The following is a 22,578-nucleotide window of genomic DNA, read 5'->3' on the forward strand; positions in this document are numbered from 1 at the left end:
AGTGTCCGGAGCAAGTATGGTGGGTCTGACACACCGGAGTCAATGTGTTCTTTTTTCCATTTCCAGGAGTGTATAATATACCTGATACCTTTTAGTATCTCCAGGATTCTTTCATGTATACAACCTTCTTTTATGATTCTTCAACCAAGTGTTAGCTATGATTAAGTTATGTTCTGTGCAAAATTCGACCAGACTGCTTCCTCTTTCATTTCTTACCCCCAATCCATATTCACCTACTATGTTTCCTTCTCTCCCTTTTCCTACGCTCGAATTCCAGTCACCCATCACTATTAAATTTTCGTCTCCCTTTACTACCTGAATAATTTCTTTTATCTCATCATACATTTCTTCAATTTCTTCATCATCTGCTGAGCTAGTTGGCATATAAACTTGTACTACTGTAGTAGGCATGGGCTTCGTGTCTATCTTGGCCACAATAATAGGTTCACTATGCTGTTTGTAGTAGCGTACCCACACTCTTATATTTTTATTCATTATTAAACCTACTCCTGCATTACCCCTATTTGATTTTGTATTTATAACCCTGTATTCACCTGAACAGAAGTCTTATTCCTCCTGCTATCGGACTTCACTAATTCCCACAATATCTAACTTTAACCTATCCATTTCCCTTTTTAAATGTTCTAACCTACCTGCCAGATTAAAGGATCTGACATTTCACTCTCCGATCCGTAGAACGCCAGTTTTCTTTCTCCTGACAACGACGTCCCCTTGAGTAGTCCCCGCCCGGAGATCCGAATGGGGGACTATTTTACCTCCGGAATATTTTACCCAAGAGGACGCCATCATCATTTAACCGTACAGTAAAGCTGCATGCCCTCGGGAAATCTACGGCTGTAGTTTCCCCTTGCTTTCAGCCGTTCGCAGTACCAGCACAGCAAGGCTGTTTTGGTCAGTGTTGCAAGGCCAGATCAGTCAATCATCCAGACTTTGCCCCTGCAACTACTGAAAAGGCTGCTGCCCCACTTCAGGAACCATACGTTAGTCTGGCCTCTCAACAGATACCCCTCCGTTGTGTACGGCTATCTGTATCGTTGAGGCACGCAAGCCTCCCCACCAACGGCAAGGTCCATGGTTCATGGGGGGGTGGGGGGTTACACAAAACTAAGTAAGGAAATTACTAGGTCTGTGTGTAGCACAACACAAAATTTACATAAAATAAAATGAAAACAATGCTCCCAGTAGCAATGTTTCTTGTAATTTTTATGCATGTGTAGCAATACTACAAAGATGCGTTCATTGATCGTTGCTTTTACACGATTGCCAATAACAACAGCTGATTGCTGAAGGTTTCTTAACAATTGTGAACAAATCGTTTATAAAATAAAACAAAGTACGTTGCTGGTCATTTAACTATTGGATGTGTTTAAAGTACGTGTTTATGAAATCGTAGCAACACTCCACTTACGTATTAGGTTGAAACCTGATTTTTTTGTTGCTTGAATGTCATAAACTGCTGAATAAATTTAATGGGTGTTCATTATACACAGAAGCATATCAAATATTAGTTACTGTTTTATATTGCTTCTCAGTTTCGCTTTCTGTGTAGGCCACATAAACCAGGCCACGTATATCACAACTTCCAGTAAAGCGGTCTTGCAACTGGTATGTAAATAGTCAGCATCTCAGCTCAATTACAGAAAGTAAACATTAGCAACGCCATCTACACTCTTTATAAAATTAAAATATTAGACAGTGGGTTTCTCAGTCAGAACTCGCGTTTGAATGGTGTTTACTTTAGTGAGGTCGCGTTATGCCTTACGTAAAGAGACGTATGTACTAGCAGTAATGAGAACTGCACAGTGGCACGGAAGTGACCTTTCATGTATGAGGTTTATTGTTCTGCGATATCGCTGCTCGCACTAATCGGCAAGCATCGACTGCCATACGAGTAGGGAATCAATGTATTCAAGAGTGCCATAGTCAATGCCATGCAAAATCTATAGTCCCGTGCGACTAGAGACGGAGAGGATAAAGATATAATTTTTGCCCGACTGTGCAGTATCCTACTGCCACGTCACGTGTCTTGTCCAGCGACGGTAATCATCACAGAAGTAGCTCAACGTCATCTCCGGTTCTACGTACCGTATCACCAAGGATGTATTCGTTTGTAGTTGCTCTCAGAAGAATCGATATTTCCAGATAACATTTCTCATCGTCTTACTATTTTAACTCTTGGCGTAATGGTATCGGGGTTCCATTACGAGCACATCACGGTCACCTCTGGTCCACATAGCCAGTCATATGGATAGCAGGTATTACATTTCTGGCGTATTAAAGCTTATGGCTCTACTCTAACTCCGAGGTCTCAGTGACATTATCTTTCAACAAGATAATGCAAGACCATAAGTTGCCTGCGCTATCCTGACCTCCTTAGGTACTGACGGTAATCGACCGTTCGCCTCGGCAGTACATACTTCAGATTTCATACCCGCTGAAGAAATGATACCAGGTGCTGGAACCGCATGTGCGAGACATGGATGCCAAGTGCTGTCAGCGTCAGGAAGCTAGGAGCTAAGCAGAGGAGACTCTGGCCCCCAATCCCGCCTGACGTCAATGCCAGCCACTGGGATACAATATGCAGAGAAGAGTGGCAAAATGACTCAGCTAACTAGATTATTAAAAAAATATGAATACGAAGAGTATAATTCTTTATATAATGACATCAATAAGTTAGTGCAGTATAAAGTGCATTACTGGCCATTAAAATTGCTACACCAAGAAGAAATGCAGATGATAAAGGGGTATTCATTGGACGAATATATTATACTACAACTGACATGTAATTACATTTTCACGCAATTTGGGTGCATCGATCCTGAGAAATCAGTACCCAGTAACGGCCTTGATACGCCTGGGCATTGAGTCAAACAGAGCTTGGATGGCGTGTACAGGTACAGCTGACCATGTAGCTTCAACACGATACCACAGTTCATCAAGAGTAGTGACTGGCGTATTGTGACGAGCCAGGTGGTCGGCCACCATTGACCAGACGTTTTCAATTGGTGAGAGATCTGGAGAATGTGCTGGCCAGGGCAGCAGTCGAACATTTTCTGTATGCAGAAAGGCCTGTACAGGACCTGCAACATGCGGTCGTGCATTATCCTGCTGGAATGTAGGGTTTCGCAGGGATCAAATGAAGGGTAGAACCACGGGTCGTAACACATCTGAAATGTAATGTCCACTGTTCAAAGTGCCGTCAATGCGAACAAGAGGTGACCGAGACGTGTAACCAATGGCACCCCATACCATCACGCCGTAGGATACGCCAGTATGGCGATGACGAATACACACTTACATAGTGCGTTCACCGCGATGTCGCCAAACCCGGATGCGACCATCGTGATGCTGTAAAGAGAACATGGATTCATCCGAAAAAACGACGTTTTGCCATTCGTGCACCCAGATTAGTAGTTGAGTCCTCCATCGCAGGCGCTGCTGTCTGTGATCCAGCGTCAAGGGTAACCGCAGCCATGGTCTCCGAGCTGATAGTCCATGCTGCTGCAAACGTCGTCGAACTGTTCGTGCAGATGGTTGTTGTCTTGCAAACGTCGCCATCTGTTGACTCAGGTATCGAGACGTGGCTGCACGATCCGTTACAGCCATGCGGATAAGATACCTGTCATCTCGACCTCTAGTGATACGAGGCCGTTGGATCCAACACGGCGTTCCGTATTACCCTCCTGAACCCACCGATTCCATATTCTGCTAACATTGGATCTCGACCAACGCGAGCATCAATGTCGCGATACGATAAACCGCAATCGCGATAGGCTACAATCCGACCTTTATCAAAGTCGGAAACGTGATGGTACGCATTTCTCCTCCGTACACGAGGCATCACAACAACGTTTCACCAGGCAACGCCGGTCAACTGCAGATTGTGTGTGAGAAATCTGTTGGAAACTTACCTCATGTCAGCACGTTGTAGGTGTCGTCACCGGCGCCAACCTTGTGTGAATGCTCTGAAAAGCTAGTCATTTGCATATCAAAGCATCTTCTTCCTGTCGGTTAAATTTCGCGTCTGTAGCACGTCGTCTTCGTGGTCTAGCAATTTTAACGGCCAGTGGTGTAGTACAGGCAGACTTGTATTTTCGGCTGAACCCTTGTAAGCCAGAGAGGTCGCTCGTCGTGTGGTGACGTCGGCAGCAGATGCGGTGTGTCGTCCCGGCGCGTCGCCTCGTAGCGGCAGCGGCGGCGTCGAGTCGGCTGCCCACGCTTGGGTACGGTATCCGCGTTGTCGCTGTGTGTTGCCGTAGCCGGAGCACAGGTTCGCGGTGACGGGAGGCAGATCTAAAACAATGGGTTGGGAAGCACCACGTCATCTGCTGCCCCGCGCTGCCTCCGATATTGTGCTCTATCCTTCTCACCACTCTCTAAGCTCACCGACCCCTTGAATTTTTCTTCCTCTCATTGGAAGACTAAATCTGCACTGCCTCCCAACGACTAAACGCTGTTCCATAACCACGTTTCCAATGCAGGTTCGGAATTTTGTATCCGATGTGAAGTGGTGTGTGACACAGGAATTGGAATCAATCTCACTTTTTCACCGTCAGGCTGTTCCCTGCCTTGGTCGCATATTGTTCCGTTGTTTGTCTCCATTCCTTAGTGGCCACACAACACTTCTTTGTAACGGCTATATCTGCATGAGGCCTGGATAGCCTCATGTTCGTGCTTCGTCTAAGAATCTGCTGTTCTTTAATTTCACTCGCCTCCATCTGCGAATCCTTAGCACTTTGTGTCTCCGCTCAATCCCATTGTCTGCAGGATCCTCTCAATTGTCAGCGCGTTTTGCATTTTCTGCCAGGTTCTTCACAATGCGCCCTTTCTTAAGCGAGGCTAGGGCATCCACCGAGCTATCCCCTGCGTGTGTGCAGAAGGCGCCTCTGGCGCTCACTCTCTCATGCTGGTCCGCTGGCGCTGTGAGTCGGTGAACGTGGCCACCAGTAGACGTCTCACAAGTGACTGAACGTCGCTGCAACGATTACGAAACTAACAAAGCAGATTCATGGTATAGTCGACGTCCTAATGTACAATTTCGATATTTGATATCCTTCCTAGTTTATAACTTTGGTGGCCAGCTGTGTATTACATTCTTTTTGACATCTAAGTGTCTATGATTCTCTCTTGCGTAGGTTAACCAGTTTTTTGATTTTAGATGAAACAACAGCAAACACTTGCTCTGACTTTGGTACAAATCTGAAGTAAATGAATTTGAAACATTGAACTAGAGTGTGCAAATACTTTCACAGTATTCTGTACTGTAATCTTTTTGCAGCCTGTTGTGAAACTAAGTTATCAGTGCAGTTAGAATGACATTTCTATTACAATTTCAGACTGCTCGGTGGACGTGAACAGATCCAAGATGCCCTCCCCACAGCCGCTGCTGCTGAAGCCCGGCGGAAGCAAAGACGTGCACGGCTTCGTCACGCCGGACTCCTCGGGGGTGATCTCGCTCAGCCAGAACCAGCAGATCATCGTCGCGTGTCCCGACAACATCGTCCAGGCCACGAAACAGCCGCAAGCGACAGCCTCCTGTGTCTCCGGCTCCACTTTTTCCATCAATAGGAAGTCGTACAACTTCACTGATCTCGCATGCAAGTCCAAGCCGAAGCCGTCGGAGCGGATTCCGGCCCAATCGTGCGGGAGCAGAGGACAGTACCAGGTGGTCCAGCTGGGCTTCCAGGTCGGCTCCGACTTCTACACGCTCATCGACGCCTGCTTCGACAATCGGTCCTACAGCACGGTGTACGACCACTTCACGATGGTCGCCGAAATAGGGGGCAAACAGAACGATTCCAGCAGGCCCAAATGGTTACGTGGCACCTTCTTCAGCAACATTGACATGGAGTATTATTACAATAGAACCACCCAAGCCAACACGGTCGGCAGGCTGCTAGGGGACCCAAAGCTCGGGTCAAAGTACATTTCTGAAATAAACTCCACTTCTGCAAGGAAAAACTACTTCCTTTCCAAAGGACACCTCACTGCTAGGACTGATTTCAGTCTCGTCGCGCAGAGGTACGTCACCTTCTTCTACATGAACTCTGCGCCGCAGTGGCAAACATTCAACGACGGTAACTGGGAAACCATGGAGAAGAATGTACGTTCCTATGCTGCGAGTAACGGAACCGAGCTGGAAATCTACACGGGTACGCACGGCATCACAACGCTGCCCAGCAAGACGAATTACCAGACGGATTTGTTTCTGTGTATTGACGGCGGCAACTACATCCCAGTGCCGAAGCTCTTTTGGAAGATTGTGTATAAGTCGATTACTAAGGCAGCTGTAGTGTTCCTGGGTGTAAACAACCCGTACATTAAGAACCCTGGCTCTGACTACTACATCTGCAAAAACGTATGCCACAATATCACCTGGATAAAATGGAAGCCCAAAAGCCAGAAGAAGGGCTACTCGTACTGCTGCGAATATGCAGACTTCACGAAATCTGTGACCGACGCACCCAGCCTCAACGTTACCTCTCTGCTTACGTAATGGTCTCAACTGGAAGGCAGTTCTAATTATCTTCAAAAACCGCATGGAAGTCACACCAAACGAAAACCGCATCAAAACGCCTACGGGATCCAACAAGGAATGTAAATACACCTGCAACTCTTTATTTCCGTTAGTTCACAGTCTTTGAACTTTGGTGATATTCATATTTTAATTGTATCTTCTTTGAGCCTTCTTTGAACACATAAGCCTAAAGTTAAGAGATTATGGTGGCGTTTGATTTACACATTCCGCCCCTCTCTCTGAAATTTATTTCTACCAGTTTCAGTAAACCTGTCCAGTGCGAATAATTTTATTCCATTTGTGACACGTTTATTTTAGAGTAAGTTTTATTTTTAGATGGTAGCATGAGAATGCTAGATTTTATGTTTGTATGATATATGAAACACAGCAAATTTCACAGTTTTATCCGATTTTACGTCTTAGTTGCATAATTACAGGACAAGGTTAGAGTGGAAAAAACAAGATGAGTGTAAATAACAGCAAAATTTATGTAACGTATTTCTTAACCTAAACATTAACTGTATGTATGCATTTCAGAAAAATAAAAGAAAATATCCACTGATTATGCCACAAACGAGCTCAAAACTACAATATGAATGAAAATATATGCATATTTAAAATTTTTATTTACATCATCATGTTACACAAAGTACTCTCATTAAATGTCAGTCCTTGAGACTAAGTGTTTCTCCTGCGTGTTGAATTAATTGTATAGCGACTGGGTAAGAGAAAATTTAGTGACATTTGAATTTTCCATTTACTCCCTCTCTTACGGTAAACGGTTGCCGGAAGACAGATTACGCGAGGATGTGCTGTAGATAGAACAGGAAACAAAGAATGTGATTTTATCCCTGGAATTATTAAGCGAACAGGACCTCTTGAGTGGGAGAGTTGTCGCAGTATTGTGAGATGTTGATGCGCTTCGTATTTCTCTGAATTTGGTGTATTTTACTCTTATCAAGCCGAAACACGTGTACATGTTAGTGGTGGAAGTCATCCGGAAAGTCAACATCAGTTACATACCGTGTATCATCCTGTATGTCGAATTTAGTCAATGGGCCGTCGACCATTTCTTTCTACTGACTTAGGCGTCATACTCCTCAATAGTCCGCTAATACTCTCTCCCATATAGTCAGGTCTATGATACGAATCGTCGACCTGGCGTATTCAATACTCTCTGTCTCTCTGTCTCTCTCTCTCTCTCTCTCTCTCTCTCTCTCTCTCTCTGTGTGTGTGTGTGTGTGTGTGTGTGTGTGTGTGTGTGTGTGTGTGTGTGTGTGCATGTTTAAGTGGTAATATTAATGCAGCAGCACATGTAAAGCGAGTGTTTCCTTATATTTTACAATAACATTTGCACAAAGATTTGAAAACTTGTCTAATATTCGTTCATATATTGTTCAGGAACATTTCAGGAGTTACTGTAATTGAACAGCTGACGTATTCCTGGCGTTATAAATGATATCGTTTCACTAAAGGCTATGCTTTGTCACTGTCACTATTCATATCTTTTGTCTGTACTCTTTTCGTAGCCACATGCTGTACATCAGTTTATCTTTCAATTTCTTTTTTGATTTTCTCCCTCCTTTCTTTCCAAGAATCTCATCATAGAAAATGTTTAAAATTTGCTGCTATGCCTTAGAATGTGTCGAAAAAGGGATAATTTTCGCCCTCTGGTGATTTTTCTGTTTACTTTCTGCTTTTAATACCAGTGAATTTATCTTCGTTTCCATTCAACAGATTTCGTTATCCTCCTCCATAAACAAATAATCATTGCTTCCAGAACAGTTTCCAGCTTTGGCAGCCGTACACTGTCCTAGTATAGATTTAGGTTTCCAAAATTTTTTTCCTTAGGTAAAATCTACAGTTTCGACCTCTATGGTATGATATTATTCAAGACCAGCGTTGCTTTCAGTTATAGAAGGGGAAGAAGATGCTGTGCTATGCAAATGATTGGCTTTTCAGAGCATTCACACAAGGTTGGCGCCGGTGGTGACACCTACAACCTGCTGACATGAGGAAAGTTTCCAACCGATTTCTCATACACAAACAGCAGTTACCGGCGTTGCCTGGTGAAACGTTGTTGTGATGCCTCGTGTAAGGAGGAGAAATGCGTACCATCACGTTTCCGACTTTGGTAAAGATCGGATTGTAGCCTATCGCGATTGTTGTTTATCGTATCGCGACACTGCTGCTCGCGTTGGTCGAGATCCAATGACTGTTAACAGAATATGGAATCGGTGTGTTCAGAAGAGCAACACGGAACGCCGTGCTGGATCCCAATGGCCTCGTATCACTAGCAGTCGAGATGACAGACATCTTATCCGCATGGCTGTAACGGGTCATGCAGCCACGTCTCGATCCCTGAGTCAACAGATGGGGACATTTGCAAGACAACAACCATCTGCACGAACAGTTCGACGACGTCTACAGCAACATAGAATATCAGTTCGGAGACCATGGCTGCGGCTACACTTGACGCTGCATCACAGACAGGAGTGCTTGGGATGGTGTACTCAACGACGAACCTAGGTGCACGAATGGCGAAACGTCGTTTTTTCGAATGAATCCAGGTTCTGTTTCCAGCATCGTGATAGTCCCATCCGTGTTTGGCGACATCGCGGTGAACGCACATTGGAAGCGTGTATTCGTCATCGCCATACTGCCTTATCACCCGGCGTGATGGTATGGGGTGCCATTGGTTACACGTCTCACGTAGTTTACATTGCAGCACCAAGACCTTATTGTTAGCTCTGCTACGTGAATAACACGTTTATTTGTTTGTGGTTAAACAGTAAACAGGAGTTTCATGAAATCCACCATTTCTTACATGACGTTAATCCGAAAATCAGTTTCACGTCAGGTGTACGGATTAACGTTGGTTTCCCGTTCCTACAGATGTTGGTCTATAGATCTGGCAGTCCTCTCGAAAGCAAAAATGTGTGGAAAGCCAACAAACGCAAGATCCAGGCCGTCGCAGAGGGTGGGCTTACTGGCAGTTGTGAGCTCCAACGTCAGGCGCGTAATGGGGCCCCTTAGGGATACGGCTGCAAGAGAGGGGAAGAAAACCAATGTGCACTCCGTGTGCATACCGGGGGCAGTCATTCCAGATGTGGAAAGGGTCCTTCTGGATGCCATGAAGGGTACAGGGTGCTCATGTCGGTACCAATGATGTGTGTCGCTATGGATCGGAGGAAATCCTCTCTGGTTTCCGGCGGCTAACTGATTTGGGAAGACTGCCAGTCTCGCTAGCGAGATGAAAGCAGAGCTCACTATCTGCAGCATCGTCGGCAGGACTGACTACGGACCTTTGGTACAGAGCCAAGTGGAGGGTCTGAATCAGAGGCTGAGACGGTTCTGCGACCATGTGGGCTGCAGATTCCTCGACTAGCGCCATAGGGTGGTGGGGTTTCGGGTTCCGCTTGATAGATGAGGAGTCCACTACACACAACAGGCAGCTACACGGGTAGCAGGGGTTGTGTGGCGTGGACTGGGCGGTTTTTTAGGTTAGATGGCATCGGGCAAGTACAGAAAGGGCAGCAGCCTCAAAGGGTGCGGGGCAAAGTCAAAACATGAAGGGACCAAGCAGCAATCAGTATTGTAATTGTAAACTGTCGAAGCTGCGTTGGTAAAGTACCGTAAGTTCAAGCGCTGATAGAAAGCACCGAAGCCAGAGATAAATTCTGCCGAAATTTTTACAAAGGCACAGACGGTGTTTGGAAAGGATAAATTGCACACAAACATGTGGTGGCGTGTTTGTCGCTGTTAGTAGTATTTTATCCTGCAGTGAAATAGAAGTGGATAGTTCCTGTGAATTATTATGGGTGGAGGTTATACTCAACAACCGAGCTAGGTTAATAATTTGCTCCTTTTACCGACCTACCGACTCAGCAGCATTAGTGGCAGAACAACTGAGAGAAAATCGGGAATACATTTCACATAAATTTCCTCAACATGTTATAGTCTTTGGTGGAGATTTCTATTTACCAGATATTGACTGGGACACTCAGATGTTTAGAATGGGTGGTAGGGACGGAGCATCGATTGACATTATACTGGGAGCACTATCCGAAAAGTACCTCGAGCAATTAAACAGAGAACAGAGTCGTGGAGATAATATCTTGGACCTGCTGATAACAAACAGACCCGAACTTTTCGACTCTGTAAGCGCAGAACAGAGAATCAGTGATCATAAGGCCGTTGCGGCATCCCTGAATATGGAAGTAAATAGTAATATAAAAAAGGGAGGAAGGTTTATATGTTTAGCAAGAGTAATAGAAGGCAGATTTCAGACTACCTAACAGATCAAAACGAAAATTTCTGTTCCGCCACTGACAATGTTGAGTGTTTATGGAAAAAGTTCAAGGCAATCGTAAAATGCGTTTTAGACAGGTACGTACCGAGTAAAACTGTGAGGAACGGGAAAAACCCATCGTGGTTCAGCAACAAAGTTAGGAAACTACTGCGAAAGCCAAAACATCTCAGACAAACAGAAGCTAAACGATGTCAAAGTTAGCGTAAGGAGGGCTATGCGTGAAGCATTCAGTGAATTCGAAAGTAAAATTATATGTACCGACTTGACAGAAAATCCTAGGAAGTTCTAGTTTTACGTTAAATCAGTAAGGGGATCGAAACAGCATATCCAGGCACTCTGGGATGATAATGGCACTGAAACAAAGGATGACATGCTTAATGCTGAAATACTAAACACCTTTTTCCAAAGCTTTTTCACAGAGGAAGGCCGCACTGCAGTGCCTTCTCTAAATCCTCGCACGAACGAAAGAATGGCTGACATCGAAATAAGTGTCCAAGGAATAGAAAAGCAACTGAAATCACTCAACAGAGGAAAGTCCACTGGACTTGACGGGATACCAATTCGATTCTGCACAGAGTACGCAAAAGAACTTGCCCTCCTAACAGCCGTGAACCCCAAGTCTCTGGAGGAACGGAAGGTTCCAAATGATTGCATAAGAACACAGGTAGTTCCACTTTTCAAGAAGGGTCGTCGAGCAGATGCACAAAACTATAGGCCTATATTTCTGACATCGATCTGTTGTAGAATTTTAGAACATGTTTTTTGCTCTCGTATCATGTCGTTTTTGGAAACCCAGAATCTACTCTGTAGGAATCAACATTGATTCCGGAAACAGCGATCATGTGAGACCCAACTCGCTTTATTTGTTCATGAGACCCAGAAAATATTAGATACAGGCTCCCAGGTGGATGTAGTTCCGCACTGTCGCCTGATAAACAAAGTAAGAGCCTACGGAATATCAGACCAGCTGTGTGGCTGGATTGAAGAGTTTTTAGCAAACAGAACACAGCATGTTGTTCTCAATGGAGAGACGTCTACAGACGTTAGTGACCTCTAGCGTGCCACAGGGGAGTGTTATGGGACCATTGCTTTTCACAATATATATAAATGACCTAGTAGATAGTGTCGGAAGTTCCATGCGGCTTTTCGCGGATGATGCTGTAGTATACAGAGAAGTTGCAGCATTAGAAAATTGCAGCGAAATGTAGGAAGATCTGCAGCGGATAGGCACTTGGTGCAGTGAGTGGCAACTGGCCCTTAACATAGACAAATGTTATGTATTTCGAATACATAGATAGAAGGATCCATTATTGTATGATTATATGATAGCGGAACATACACTGGTATCAGTTACTTCTGTAAAATATCTGAAAGTATGCGTACGGAACGATTTGAGGTGGAATGATCATATAAAATTAATTGTTGCTAATGCGGGTGCCAGGTTGAGATTCATTGGGAGAGTTCTTAGAAAATGTAGCCCATCAAAAAAGGAGGTGGCTTACAAAACACTCGTTTGACCAATACTTGAGTATTGCTCATCAGCGTGGGATCCGTACCAGGTCGGGTTGACAGAGGAAATAGAGAAGATCCAAAGAAGAGCGGCGCGTTTCGGCACAGGGTTATTTGGTAAGCGTGATAGCGTTATGGAGATGTTCAGCAAACTCAAGTGGCAGACTCTTCAAGAGAAGCGCTCTGCTCCGCGATGTAGCTTGCTGTCCAGGTTTCGAGAGGGTGCGTTTCTGGATGAGGTATCGAATATATTGCTTCCCCCTACTTATATCTCCCGAGGAGATCACGAATGTAAAATTAGAGAGATTCGAGCGCGCACGGAGGCTTTCCGGCAGTCGTTCATCCCGCGAACCATACGCGACCGGAACAGGAATGGGAGGTAATGACAGTTGCACGTAAAGTGCCCTCCGCCACACACCGTTGGGTGGCTTGCGGAGTATAAATGGAGATATAGATGTAGATGTAAAACTGGTATTTAGATTCCACTTCCAACCACCTTCCAGTTCCAGACGCAAGTAGTGCTCAAAACTCCGTCTACGCGTGTCTTTCGTATCAATGACAGTAACATCTTGGAAAGGAGATGCAGAAGGGTAAACGATGTGATAGTTTGTTTACAGATAGGGTTTTCAAACGAAGTGGTACTGATTGTGGTAATTAGAAGGACGAGTAATCACCTTCTCACTCAGTCAGGTCACCGTTCGTTTCTTGAGTAACGAACAACATAAGCAGAATATTTCGATAAAATGGCCGGAAGACTTCATTTTTGGTCAGAACAAAATAAGACATTTTTACGACGCAAAGCCGACGCTCCTGATCACTTCGGCATTGCGGGAGTCTACGAAGCGACGAGTGGCTGTAGCAAACTGTATATTGGCAACCTGCCACTGCCGATGGTTCATCAACAGTAGCTGGAAAAATTTCTCCCAATAATCCCACTTCTTAACAGGGCACTGGTCGTTGATAGTGTTGAGCTCACCCGGAACACCAGTACATTCTGAAGATGATCCCAGCAGACTGGTGGAAATGTCAATTGCATAAGGAAAAATTGAAGAGGAGCCTGAGATGGCCTAGGAGGATTTGACCTTCAGTGATAACTGCCACGAAATCCAGCAGTCTTCTATAAAATTCTTCCTATTCTCGTTCTTAGCAACTCTATTAAAAGCTGTCAGCAAATGCTCCTACAGCAGAAGCAGCTCCTCCTAAATCTAAGGAGCAGCTGCTGCCATCAGTATTGATGTGACTTAGTGATATCAGCGTTGCTGACATTAATCAGTAACGGATACTCCTCCGAAATATTTGACAGGTTATTAATCGTTTACCGCATGTTGTTTTTGGTGTTTGCAACTATTGCAATGCCAGAAACGAAACTGATGCACTGTACGTTGGTTATACTTACCCTTCTTCGTGATTCAGAGGTTTGTATTGCACTTAAAAGAAATGAGGCTGAGTGAGTATGGCGATCAGGAACATCCTTGCCGATGTCCCCCTCCTGATTTTTTTATTTAAGTTTGATTATAGAATCCGACTGAAAATCCGACAAACGTAACAAGCAATGATGTGCTTGAGATGACTGTATGAAGAAAACTGACATTCGTCTGTTTTTCGGACGACTTTATTGCGATCTCCATAGTCTCACAACGTAGACTCGTGGCACGGTTCCATCCACTGTGGCGCAAACTCTAACCCTACGATGTCCGCGGCCCCTGCCATCGATGTGTCTTCGTCCATCGATGGCAAAATGGATGCAGTTTCATTCAAAGCTGGAACATAATCGTAATTAGTACATGTTCACGCAAAAAATCACTTTTATCTGTTACAACAGACTTTTGGTAGGTGGCTATCCTTGTCTTTAGCTTACAATATGCTGTCTTGTGTTAGAATTTTCAGTTCTAATGATTTATTCGTTCTATCTGCCAAAAAGATAAGGAGGATGATTGCTAAACGCTGTATAATATAGGGTGTCCGAAAAGTCTTTCCCTGATTACATAAATTGATAACTCAGACTAGAAGTAAGATACAAATATGAAATTGGTGTCTAATTGCTTACAAATTATCAAAGTTTTTTTCACACATCAGTAAACTTCCACATGAGCACCCTTGGTAGCACGTAGCACATCTAGGCGATATTCAATTTCCGTCCACACATTAGCCAACATCACTGGAGGGATCAATTCAACGACTGTGGTTATCCGTTGCCGCAGGGTTCAAGATGTGGTACACGTGTTCGGTAGTCCTCGTCCTTGACATAACCCCATAAAAAGAAGTTTAATGGGGTTCTGTCAGGAGAACGTGGAGGCCAAACCGTTGGCCCATCACGACCAATCCATCGCTCAGGAAAGATCATATCGAGATAGGCACGGACGTCCAAACCCCAATGAGGCGGTGCACCGTCTTGCTGAAACAAGAGATCGGGGTGATACTGTAGCAGCTGAGGAACAGCACGCAGTTGCAACATGTCCAGATACACTGCAGGTGTGATGGTAGCCTCAGCGAAGAAAAATGGCCCGATAATTCGATTGTGCAATAGCGCGCACCAAACAATCACCTGTGCTGCGTGCTACCAAGGGTGCTCATGTGGAAGTTTACTGATGTGTGAAAAAAAACTACGATAGTTTGTAAACAATTAGACACCAGTTTCATATTTGTATCTTACTTCTAGCCTGAGTTATCAATTTATGTAATCAGGGAAAGACTTTTCGGACACCCTGTGTTTTAAATTGCACATTCATATTCCCGTTACCTACATACAGAGCAAAGAGCCCCTGAACGGCCACAGAGACACAAAGAATATTCTTGGTAAACGCTTATCACACACATACACACCCACTCAAGACTGCTTATGCAACAGTCTGAATAATGAAAGGTTCCGATTAAATTTTGGCAATCACAAAATCTCAACCAGTTTCGGAAGTAATACTTAAATGACTCTATATGAATATAAGATATACAACATAATATTTTTGTTACTTCATTTGAAAAAAATGTTGTATCTACATGTGCCTACAGGCAGGAAGTTAGCACCAAAGTCGCCAAGTCTTTAGTTATGAAATGTATGTCATACACAGTCAGTCTGTGAGAAAATAGTGGTACGTGGATCGTCAGTCACAATAACAGTGAAACACCTCGAACTTCATTTATTGAAAAGCACTAACTATTTAATAATGGGACACACAGTATATTTCGTCCTCCTATCGCATCTTTGGAGGGGGCTGCCAAGGGGGAGGTAACCAAGAGAAAAACACTGAATAATCAACGAAAGGATAAGAAAAGTAATGTAATCGCAAATAGCACCAGTTTCCTCTACTAGATTTTTAAATTCCAGGACCAACTATTTCTGAAGTATTCAAGGTAACGCATTGCAGGAGGCAATGACCAGGGACAAATGTAATAGTTATACGAATGTAAGCAGCATTTGGCGGCCGAAGACTACCGGCATAAAAAGACACCCGCTTTCTGCCAACGGTCTTGTCAAAGACGGTGGTGGAGCGGACAGAGGTTCAGGGCACTCTCCTATTCTTGACGTGGGAAACTGCCCCTAAATGTGGAAACATCAGCAATGATCAACGGCTTGAGGATGCGGAAGGCAATGGAAACCACTGCATTAAAGACACATAACTTGTATCCAAAGGACATGTAGCCTGTAAATGAGAAGTGTCATGATGATCTCTCCATTGGCAAATGATTCCGGAACACTACCCCATTCGCATCTTTGGAGGGGGCTGCCAAGGCGGAGGTAACCATGAGAAAAACACTGAATAATCAACGAAAGGATAACGCTCTACGAGTCGGGGCTTGGAATGCCAGAAGCTTTAATCTGGTAGGGAAACTAGAAAATTTGAAAAGGGAAATTCAAAGGCTCAATCTAGATATAGTAGGGGCCAGTGTAGTGAAGAGGAAACAAGACAAGGATTTCTGGTCAGATGAGTATAGGGTAATATCAACAGCAGCAGAAAAGATTCGTTATGAATAGGAAGGTAGGGCAGAGAGTGTGTTACTGCGAACAGTTCAGTGATAGGGTTGTTCTAATCAGAACCGAAAGCAAACCAACACCAACAGCGATAGTTCAGCCACATATGCCGACGTCGCAAGCTGAAGATGAAGAGATAGAAAAGGCGTATGAGGATATCAAAAGGGTAATACAGTATGTAAAGGGAGATGAAAATCTAAGTCATGGGAGACTGGAATGCAGTTGTAGGGGAAGTAGTAGAAGAAAAGGTTACAGGAGAATTTGTCTCTTGGGATAAGGAATGAGAGAGGAGAAAGATTAATTACGGTCTATAATAAACTTCAGCTAGTAATAGCGAATACTCTGTCCAGGAATCACAAGAAGAGGAGGTAAGAGAGAGGTGATACGGGCCGGGTGATATGGAAAGATTTCAGTCACATTACATCACGGTCAGACAGAGATTTTGAAGTGAGATACTGGAGTGTAAGGCGTACCCAGGAGCAGTTATACAATCACATCACAAAGTAGTAGCGAAGAAGACTAGGCTGAAGTTTAAGACATTAGTCAGGATGAACCAATACGCAAAGAAGTGGGATACAGAAGTACTAAGGTATGACGAGACACACTTGAAGTTCTTTGAGATTATAGACACAGTAGTAAGGAATAGCTCAGTAGGCGGTACAGTCGAAGAGGAATGGACATATCTAAAAAATCCTGTCACAGAAGTTCGAAAGAAAAACGTAGGTACAAAGAAGTTAACTGCGAAAAAACCATGGGTATGGGTAACAGAAGAAACATTTCAGTTGATCAATGAAAGAAGGAAATATAAAAATGTTCAGGAAAATTCAGGAATAGAGAAATACAAGTCGCTGAGGAATGAAGCAAATAGGAAGTGCAGGGAAGCTAAGACGATGTGGCCTCATGAAAAATGTGAACAAAGCGAAAAAGAAATGATTGTCGGAATGACTGACTCAACATTGAGGAAAGTCACAACAACCTTCGGTGACATAAAAAGCAAGGGTGGTAATATAAAGAGTGCTACGGGAATTTCACTGTTAAATGCAGAGGAGAGAGCGGATAGGTGGAGAGAACACATTGAAGGCCTCTATGAGGGGAAAGATTTGCCAGATGTGATAGAACAGGAGTCGATTTAGAAGAGAGAAGGGATCCAGTATTAGAATCAGGATTTAAGAGCGCTTTGGAGTACTTAAGATCAAACAAGGCAGAAGGCATAGATGACATTCCATCAGAATTTCTAAAATCATTGGGAGAAGTGGCAACAATACGACTATTCACGTTTGTGTTCTAATGACCTTCCCTTGGCCAATAGAAAAATTACGAGTGTTAAGTATTCCTGATAAACCAAAAGAAGAAACAGACAGGCAGCCTCGAAACTTTTCCCTGTAAAATAGATTGTAACTATTGTTCCCTACTCTCACCAGGTCCTCTTTCCTTCCTAGTATTAAATGATTTAAATAAATCTGTCCTTCGGTGTTACTTATTAATATGAAAATTGAAACTGAGTTTTTCTTCAAAAATAAAATATCTAGTGTTGTGGATCTTAATTACTGTCTTTTTGGCTGAAAAAGAGTAAATTATTAATTTTGCAGTAATGCGTGGCGTCCCCAGAGTGCAGCGTAGGAAACAGCTTTTCAAGATCTGCGTCGTAATGTAGCTCTGAAAAATTCTTGACGCTGTTATTGAAGAGCAAGTCAGGCGGATACGATTCTGAACAACTATGATAGTCTCGCACACTATTACCTAGATTTCAAAATCCTGAGACTTCTTGCTTACGCTTTGTATCGTAGTTACTAGGAGAGGACAGATGAGCATAATATTCACTTCAGAAATGAGAAAAACTTTACCTTTTAATATAACAATTATTATTTCATAAAAAATTTCTTCTCAATGCTCAACTATTACAGTATATATTCAGCTTCTTACAAGAGCGTATATTGACAAAAATTAATATCTTCTGATATCTTGCAGGAGTGGGGGCTGTCGTTTATTTTTCTAACAATAGAAGTACACCTCTTTTGAAAATACGTCATTCCGTAGTCCAGTATACTATCAGAAAAAAATTATTAGTTAAGTCACGAATAAAAGTTTGTTACAAATCATGGAACTCTAACAAGCCAACGATGATACGAGGGCAGTTCAATAAGTAATGCAATACATTTTTTTTTCTCGGCCAATTTTGGTTGAAAAAACCGGAAATTTCTTGTGGAATATTTTCAAACATTCCCGCTTCGTCTCGTATAGTTTCATTGACTTCCGACAGGTGGCAGCGCTGTACGGAGCTGTTAAAATGGCGTCTGTAACGGATGTGCGTTGCAAACAACGGGCAGTGATCGAGTTTCTTTTGGCGGAAAACCAGGGCATCTCAGATATTCATAGGCGCTTGCAGAATGTCTACGGTGATCTGGCAGTGGACAAAAGCACGGTGAGTCGTTGGGCAAAGCGTGTGTCATCATCGCCGCAAGGTCAAGCAAGACTGTCCGATCTCCCGCGTGCGGGCCGGCCGTGCACAGCTGTGACTCCTGCAATGGCGGAGCGTGCGAACACACTCGTTCGAGATGATCGACGGATCACCATCAAACAACTCAGTGCTCAACTTGACATCTCTGTTGGTAGTGCTGTCACAATTGTTCACCAGTTGGGATATTCAAAGGTTTGTTCCCGTTGGGTCCCTCGTTGTCTAACCGAACACCATAAAGAGCAAAGGAGAACCATCTGTGCGGAATTGCTTGCTCGTCATGTGGCTGAGGGTGACAATTTCTTGTCAAAGATTGTTACAGGCGATGAAACATGGGTTCATCACTTCGAACCTGAAACAAAACGGCAATCAATGGAGTGGCGCCACACCCACTCCCCTACCAAGAAAAAGTTTAAAGCCATACCCTCAGCCGGTAAAGTCATGGTTACAGTCTTCTGGGACGCTGAAGGGGTTATTCTGTTCGATATCCTTCCCCATGGTCAAACGATCAACTCTGAAGTGTATTGTGCTACTCTTCAGAAATTGAAGAAACGACTTCAGGGTGTTCGTAGGCACAAAAATCTGAACGAACTTCTCCTTCTTCATGACAACGCAAGACCTCACACAAGTCTTCGCATCCGAGAGGAGCTCACAAAACTTCAGTGGACTGTTCTTCCTCATGCACCCTACAGCCCCGATCTCGCACCGTCGGATTTGCATATGTTTGGCCAAATGAAGGACGCAATCCGTGGGAGGCACTACGCGGATGATGAAGAAGTTATTGATGCAGTACGACGTTGGCTCCGACATCGACCAGTGGAATGGTACTGTGCAGGCATACAGGCCCTCATTTCAAGGTGGCGTAAGGCCGTAGCATTGAATGGAGATTACGTTGAAAAATAGTGTTGTGTAGCTAAAAGATTGGGGAATAAACTGGTGTATTTCAATGCTGAATAAAACAACCCCTGTTTCAGAAAAAAAATGTGTTGCATTACTTATTGAACTGCCCTCGTATTTACAATGCTGTGCTCTCGCGGGCGATAGCGATAATTCAGTGGCCGGCGGGAGTGGCCGTGCGGTTCTGGGCGCTACAGTCTAGAGCCGAGCGACCGCTACGGTCGCAGGTTCGAATCCTGCCTCGGGCATGGATGTGTGTGATGTCCTTAGGTTAGTTAGGTTTAATTAGTTCTAAGTTCTAGGCAACTGATGACCTCAGCAGTTAAGTCGCATAGTGCTCAGAGCCATTTGAACCATTTGATAATTCAGTTTATTTATAACCGACAGTTTTTCCGTCATGTACGTAAGATATAGCTTCAAAAATTAAATTAGAGACTTACAGTATTACGTTAATCTCTATCCAGTATTTTACTGGTTAATGTCTTTCGAGCCGCAGTCATAAGACTTTTGTCTTAGCTTGAATTACACGTTATGAAATGATATTATAGTGTGTTGAATGTATGAGTCTGGAGACGCAACATTTGACTTTCGGACAAATTTGCACACAATTCCGAAGACTGTAAGAGCTGCCAAGTGCGATAACTGTCACACAATCAGCTTAACAGTTCATGCATCCAAGTTGCTGACAAGAATAGTATACCGAATGGGAAAGGAAACTGAGCCTTTGCTAGATGACGATCAGTTTGTTTTCGGAAAGATAAAGGCACCAGAGAGGCAATTCTGACGTTTCGGTTGATAATGGAAGCAAGGATAAGAAAAATCAAGACACGCTCATAGGATTTGTCGACCTAGAAAAAGCGTTCGACAATGTAAAAAGGTGCAAAATGTTCGAAATTCTGAGAAAAATAGGGGTACGCTATAGGGAGAGACGGTTAATATACTTCACAAGAGCCAAGAAGGAATATTAAGTGTGGACTACCAAGAACGGAGTGCTCGGATTAAAAAGGGTGTAAGACAGGGTGTGGTCTTTCGCCTCTACTGTTCAATCTGTACATCGAAGAAACAGTGATGAAAATAAAAGAAAACTTCAGGAGTGGAATTAAAATTCAATGGGCAAGGATATCAGTGATACGATTCGCCGATGACATTGATAAGGTGAATGAAAGTGAAGAAGAATTACACGATGTGCTGAATGGAATGAACAATCTAATGAGTACAGAATATGGATTGAGAGTAAATCGAAGAAAGATGAAAGTAGGAGAACGGTGAGAAACTTAGCATCAGGATTGATGGTCACGAGGTAGATGAAGTTAAGGAATTCTGCTGCCTTGGCGGCAAAATAACCAATGACGGACGGAGCAAGGAGGACATCAAAAGCATTTATGGCCAAGTGAAGTCAACTAGTATCAAACATAGGCCTTAATTTGAGAAAGAAATTTCTGAGAACCTACATAAGCAGCACAGCATTGTGTGGTAGTGAAACACGGACTGCAGGAGAACCGATACCGATGAGAATCGAAGCATTTGAGAAATGGTGGTACAGGCGAAGTTAAAAATTAGGTAGACTGATAAGGTAAGTAATGAGGAGGTTCTGCTCGTAACCGGAGAGGAAAGGAATATGTGGAAAACACTGACACGCAGAAGGAACAGGATGACAGGACATCAGGGAATGACTTCCATTGTACTGGAGGGAGCTGTAGAGGGCAAAAACTGTTGACGAAGACAGAGACTGGAATACATACGGCAGATAACTGAGGACGTGTGTCGCAAATTCACAAATGATTCAAAATCTGAGGTCATCAGTCCTCTAGACATATTGTTGTTGTTGTGGTCTTCAGTCGTGAGACTGGTTTGATGCAGCTCTCCATGCTACTCTATCCTGTGCAAGCTTCTTCATCTCCCAGTATCTTATGCAGCCTACATCCTTCTGAATCTGCTTAGTGTATTCATCTCTTGGTCTCCTTTTATGGTTTTTACCCTCCACGCTGCCCTCCAATAATAAATTGGTGATCCCTCCATGTCTAAGAACATGTCCTACCAACCGGTCCCTTCTTTTTGTCAAGTTGTGCCACATACTCCTCTTCTCCCCAATTCTATTCAATACTTCATCATTATTTATGTGATCTACCCAACTAATCTTCAGCATTCTTCTTTAGCACCACATTTCGAAAGCTTCTATTTTCTTCTTGCCTAAACTATTTATCGTCCACGTTTCACTTCCATACATGGCTACACTCCATACAAATACTTTCAGAAACGACTTCCTGACCTTTACATCTATACTCGATGTTAACAAATTTCTCTTCCTCAGAAATGCTTTCCTTGCCATTGGCAGTCTGCATTTTATATCCTCTCCGACCATCATCAGTTATTTTGCTCCCCAAATAGCAAAACTCCTTTACTACTTTCAGTGTCTCATTTCCTAATCTGATTCCCTCAGCATCACCTAACTTAATTCGACTACATTCCATTATCTTCGTTTTGCTTTTGTTAATGTTCATCTTATACCCTCCTTTCAAGACACTGTCCATTCCGTTCAACTGCTCTTCCAAGTCCTTTGCTGTTTCTGACAGAATTACAATGTCATCGGCGAACCTCAAAGTTTTTATTTCTTCTCCATGGATTTTAATACGTACTCCGAACTTTTCTTTTGTTTCTTTTATTGATTGCTCAATATACAGATTGGATAACATCGGGGATTGGCTACAACCCTGTCTCACTCCCTTCCCAACCACTGCTTCCCTTTCATACCCCTCGACTCTTATAACTGCCATCTGGTTTCTGTACAAATTGTAAATAGCCTTTCGCTCCCTGTATTTTACCCCTGCCACCTTCAGACATAGAGCTACTTAAACCTAACTAAGCTAATGACATCACACACATCCATGCAAGAGTCAGGA

The 22,578-nt window shown here is 43.6% G+C and overlaps 1 protein-coding gene across 1 annotated transcript; it reads left to right on the top strand.

Moving 5' to 3' along the window:
• Positions 1 to 5,386: 5,386 nt before the first annotated feature.
• Positions 5,387 to 6,517, top strand: LOC124717768. The gene has a single exon (XM_047244252.1). The coding sequence runs from the start codon at positions 5,387 to 5,389 to the stop codon at positions 6,515 to 6,517; it is 1,131 nt and encodes a 376-aa protein (XP_047100208.1).
• The last annotated feature ends 16,061 nt before the right edge of the window (positions 6,518 to 22,578 follow it).

The sequence above is a fragment of the Schistocerca piceifrons genome, chromosome 1 (genome assembly GCF_021461385.2).
Source record: "Schistocerca piceifrons isolate TAMUIC-IGC-003096 chromosome 1, iqSchPice1.1, whole genome shotgun sequence".
In the NCBI taxonomy this organism is placed as follows: Eukaryota; Metazoa; Arthropoda; class Insecta; order Orthoptera; family Acrididae; genus Schistocerca; species Schistocerca piceifrons.

Excerpts from the sequence above, each read along its gene's own strand:
- LOC124717768 (XM_047244252.1), top strand. The coding sequence starts at position 5,387 with ATGCCCTCCCCACAGCCGCTGCTGCTGAAGCCCGGCGGAAGCAAAGAC.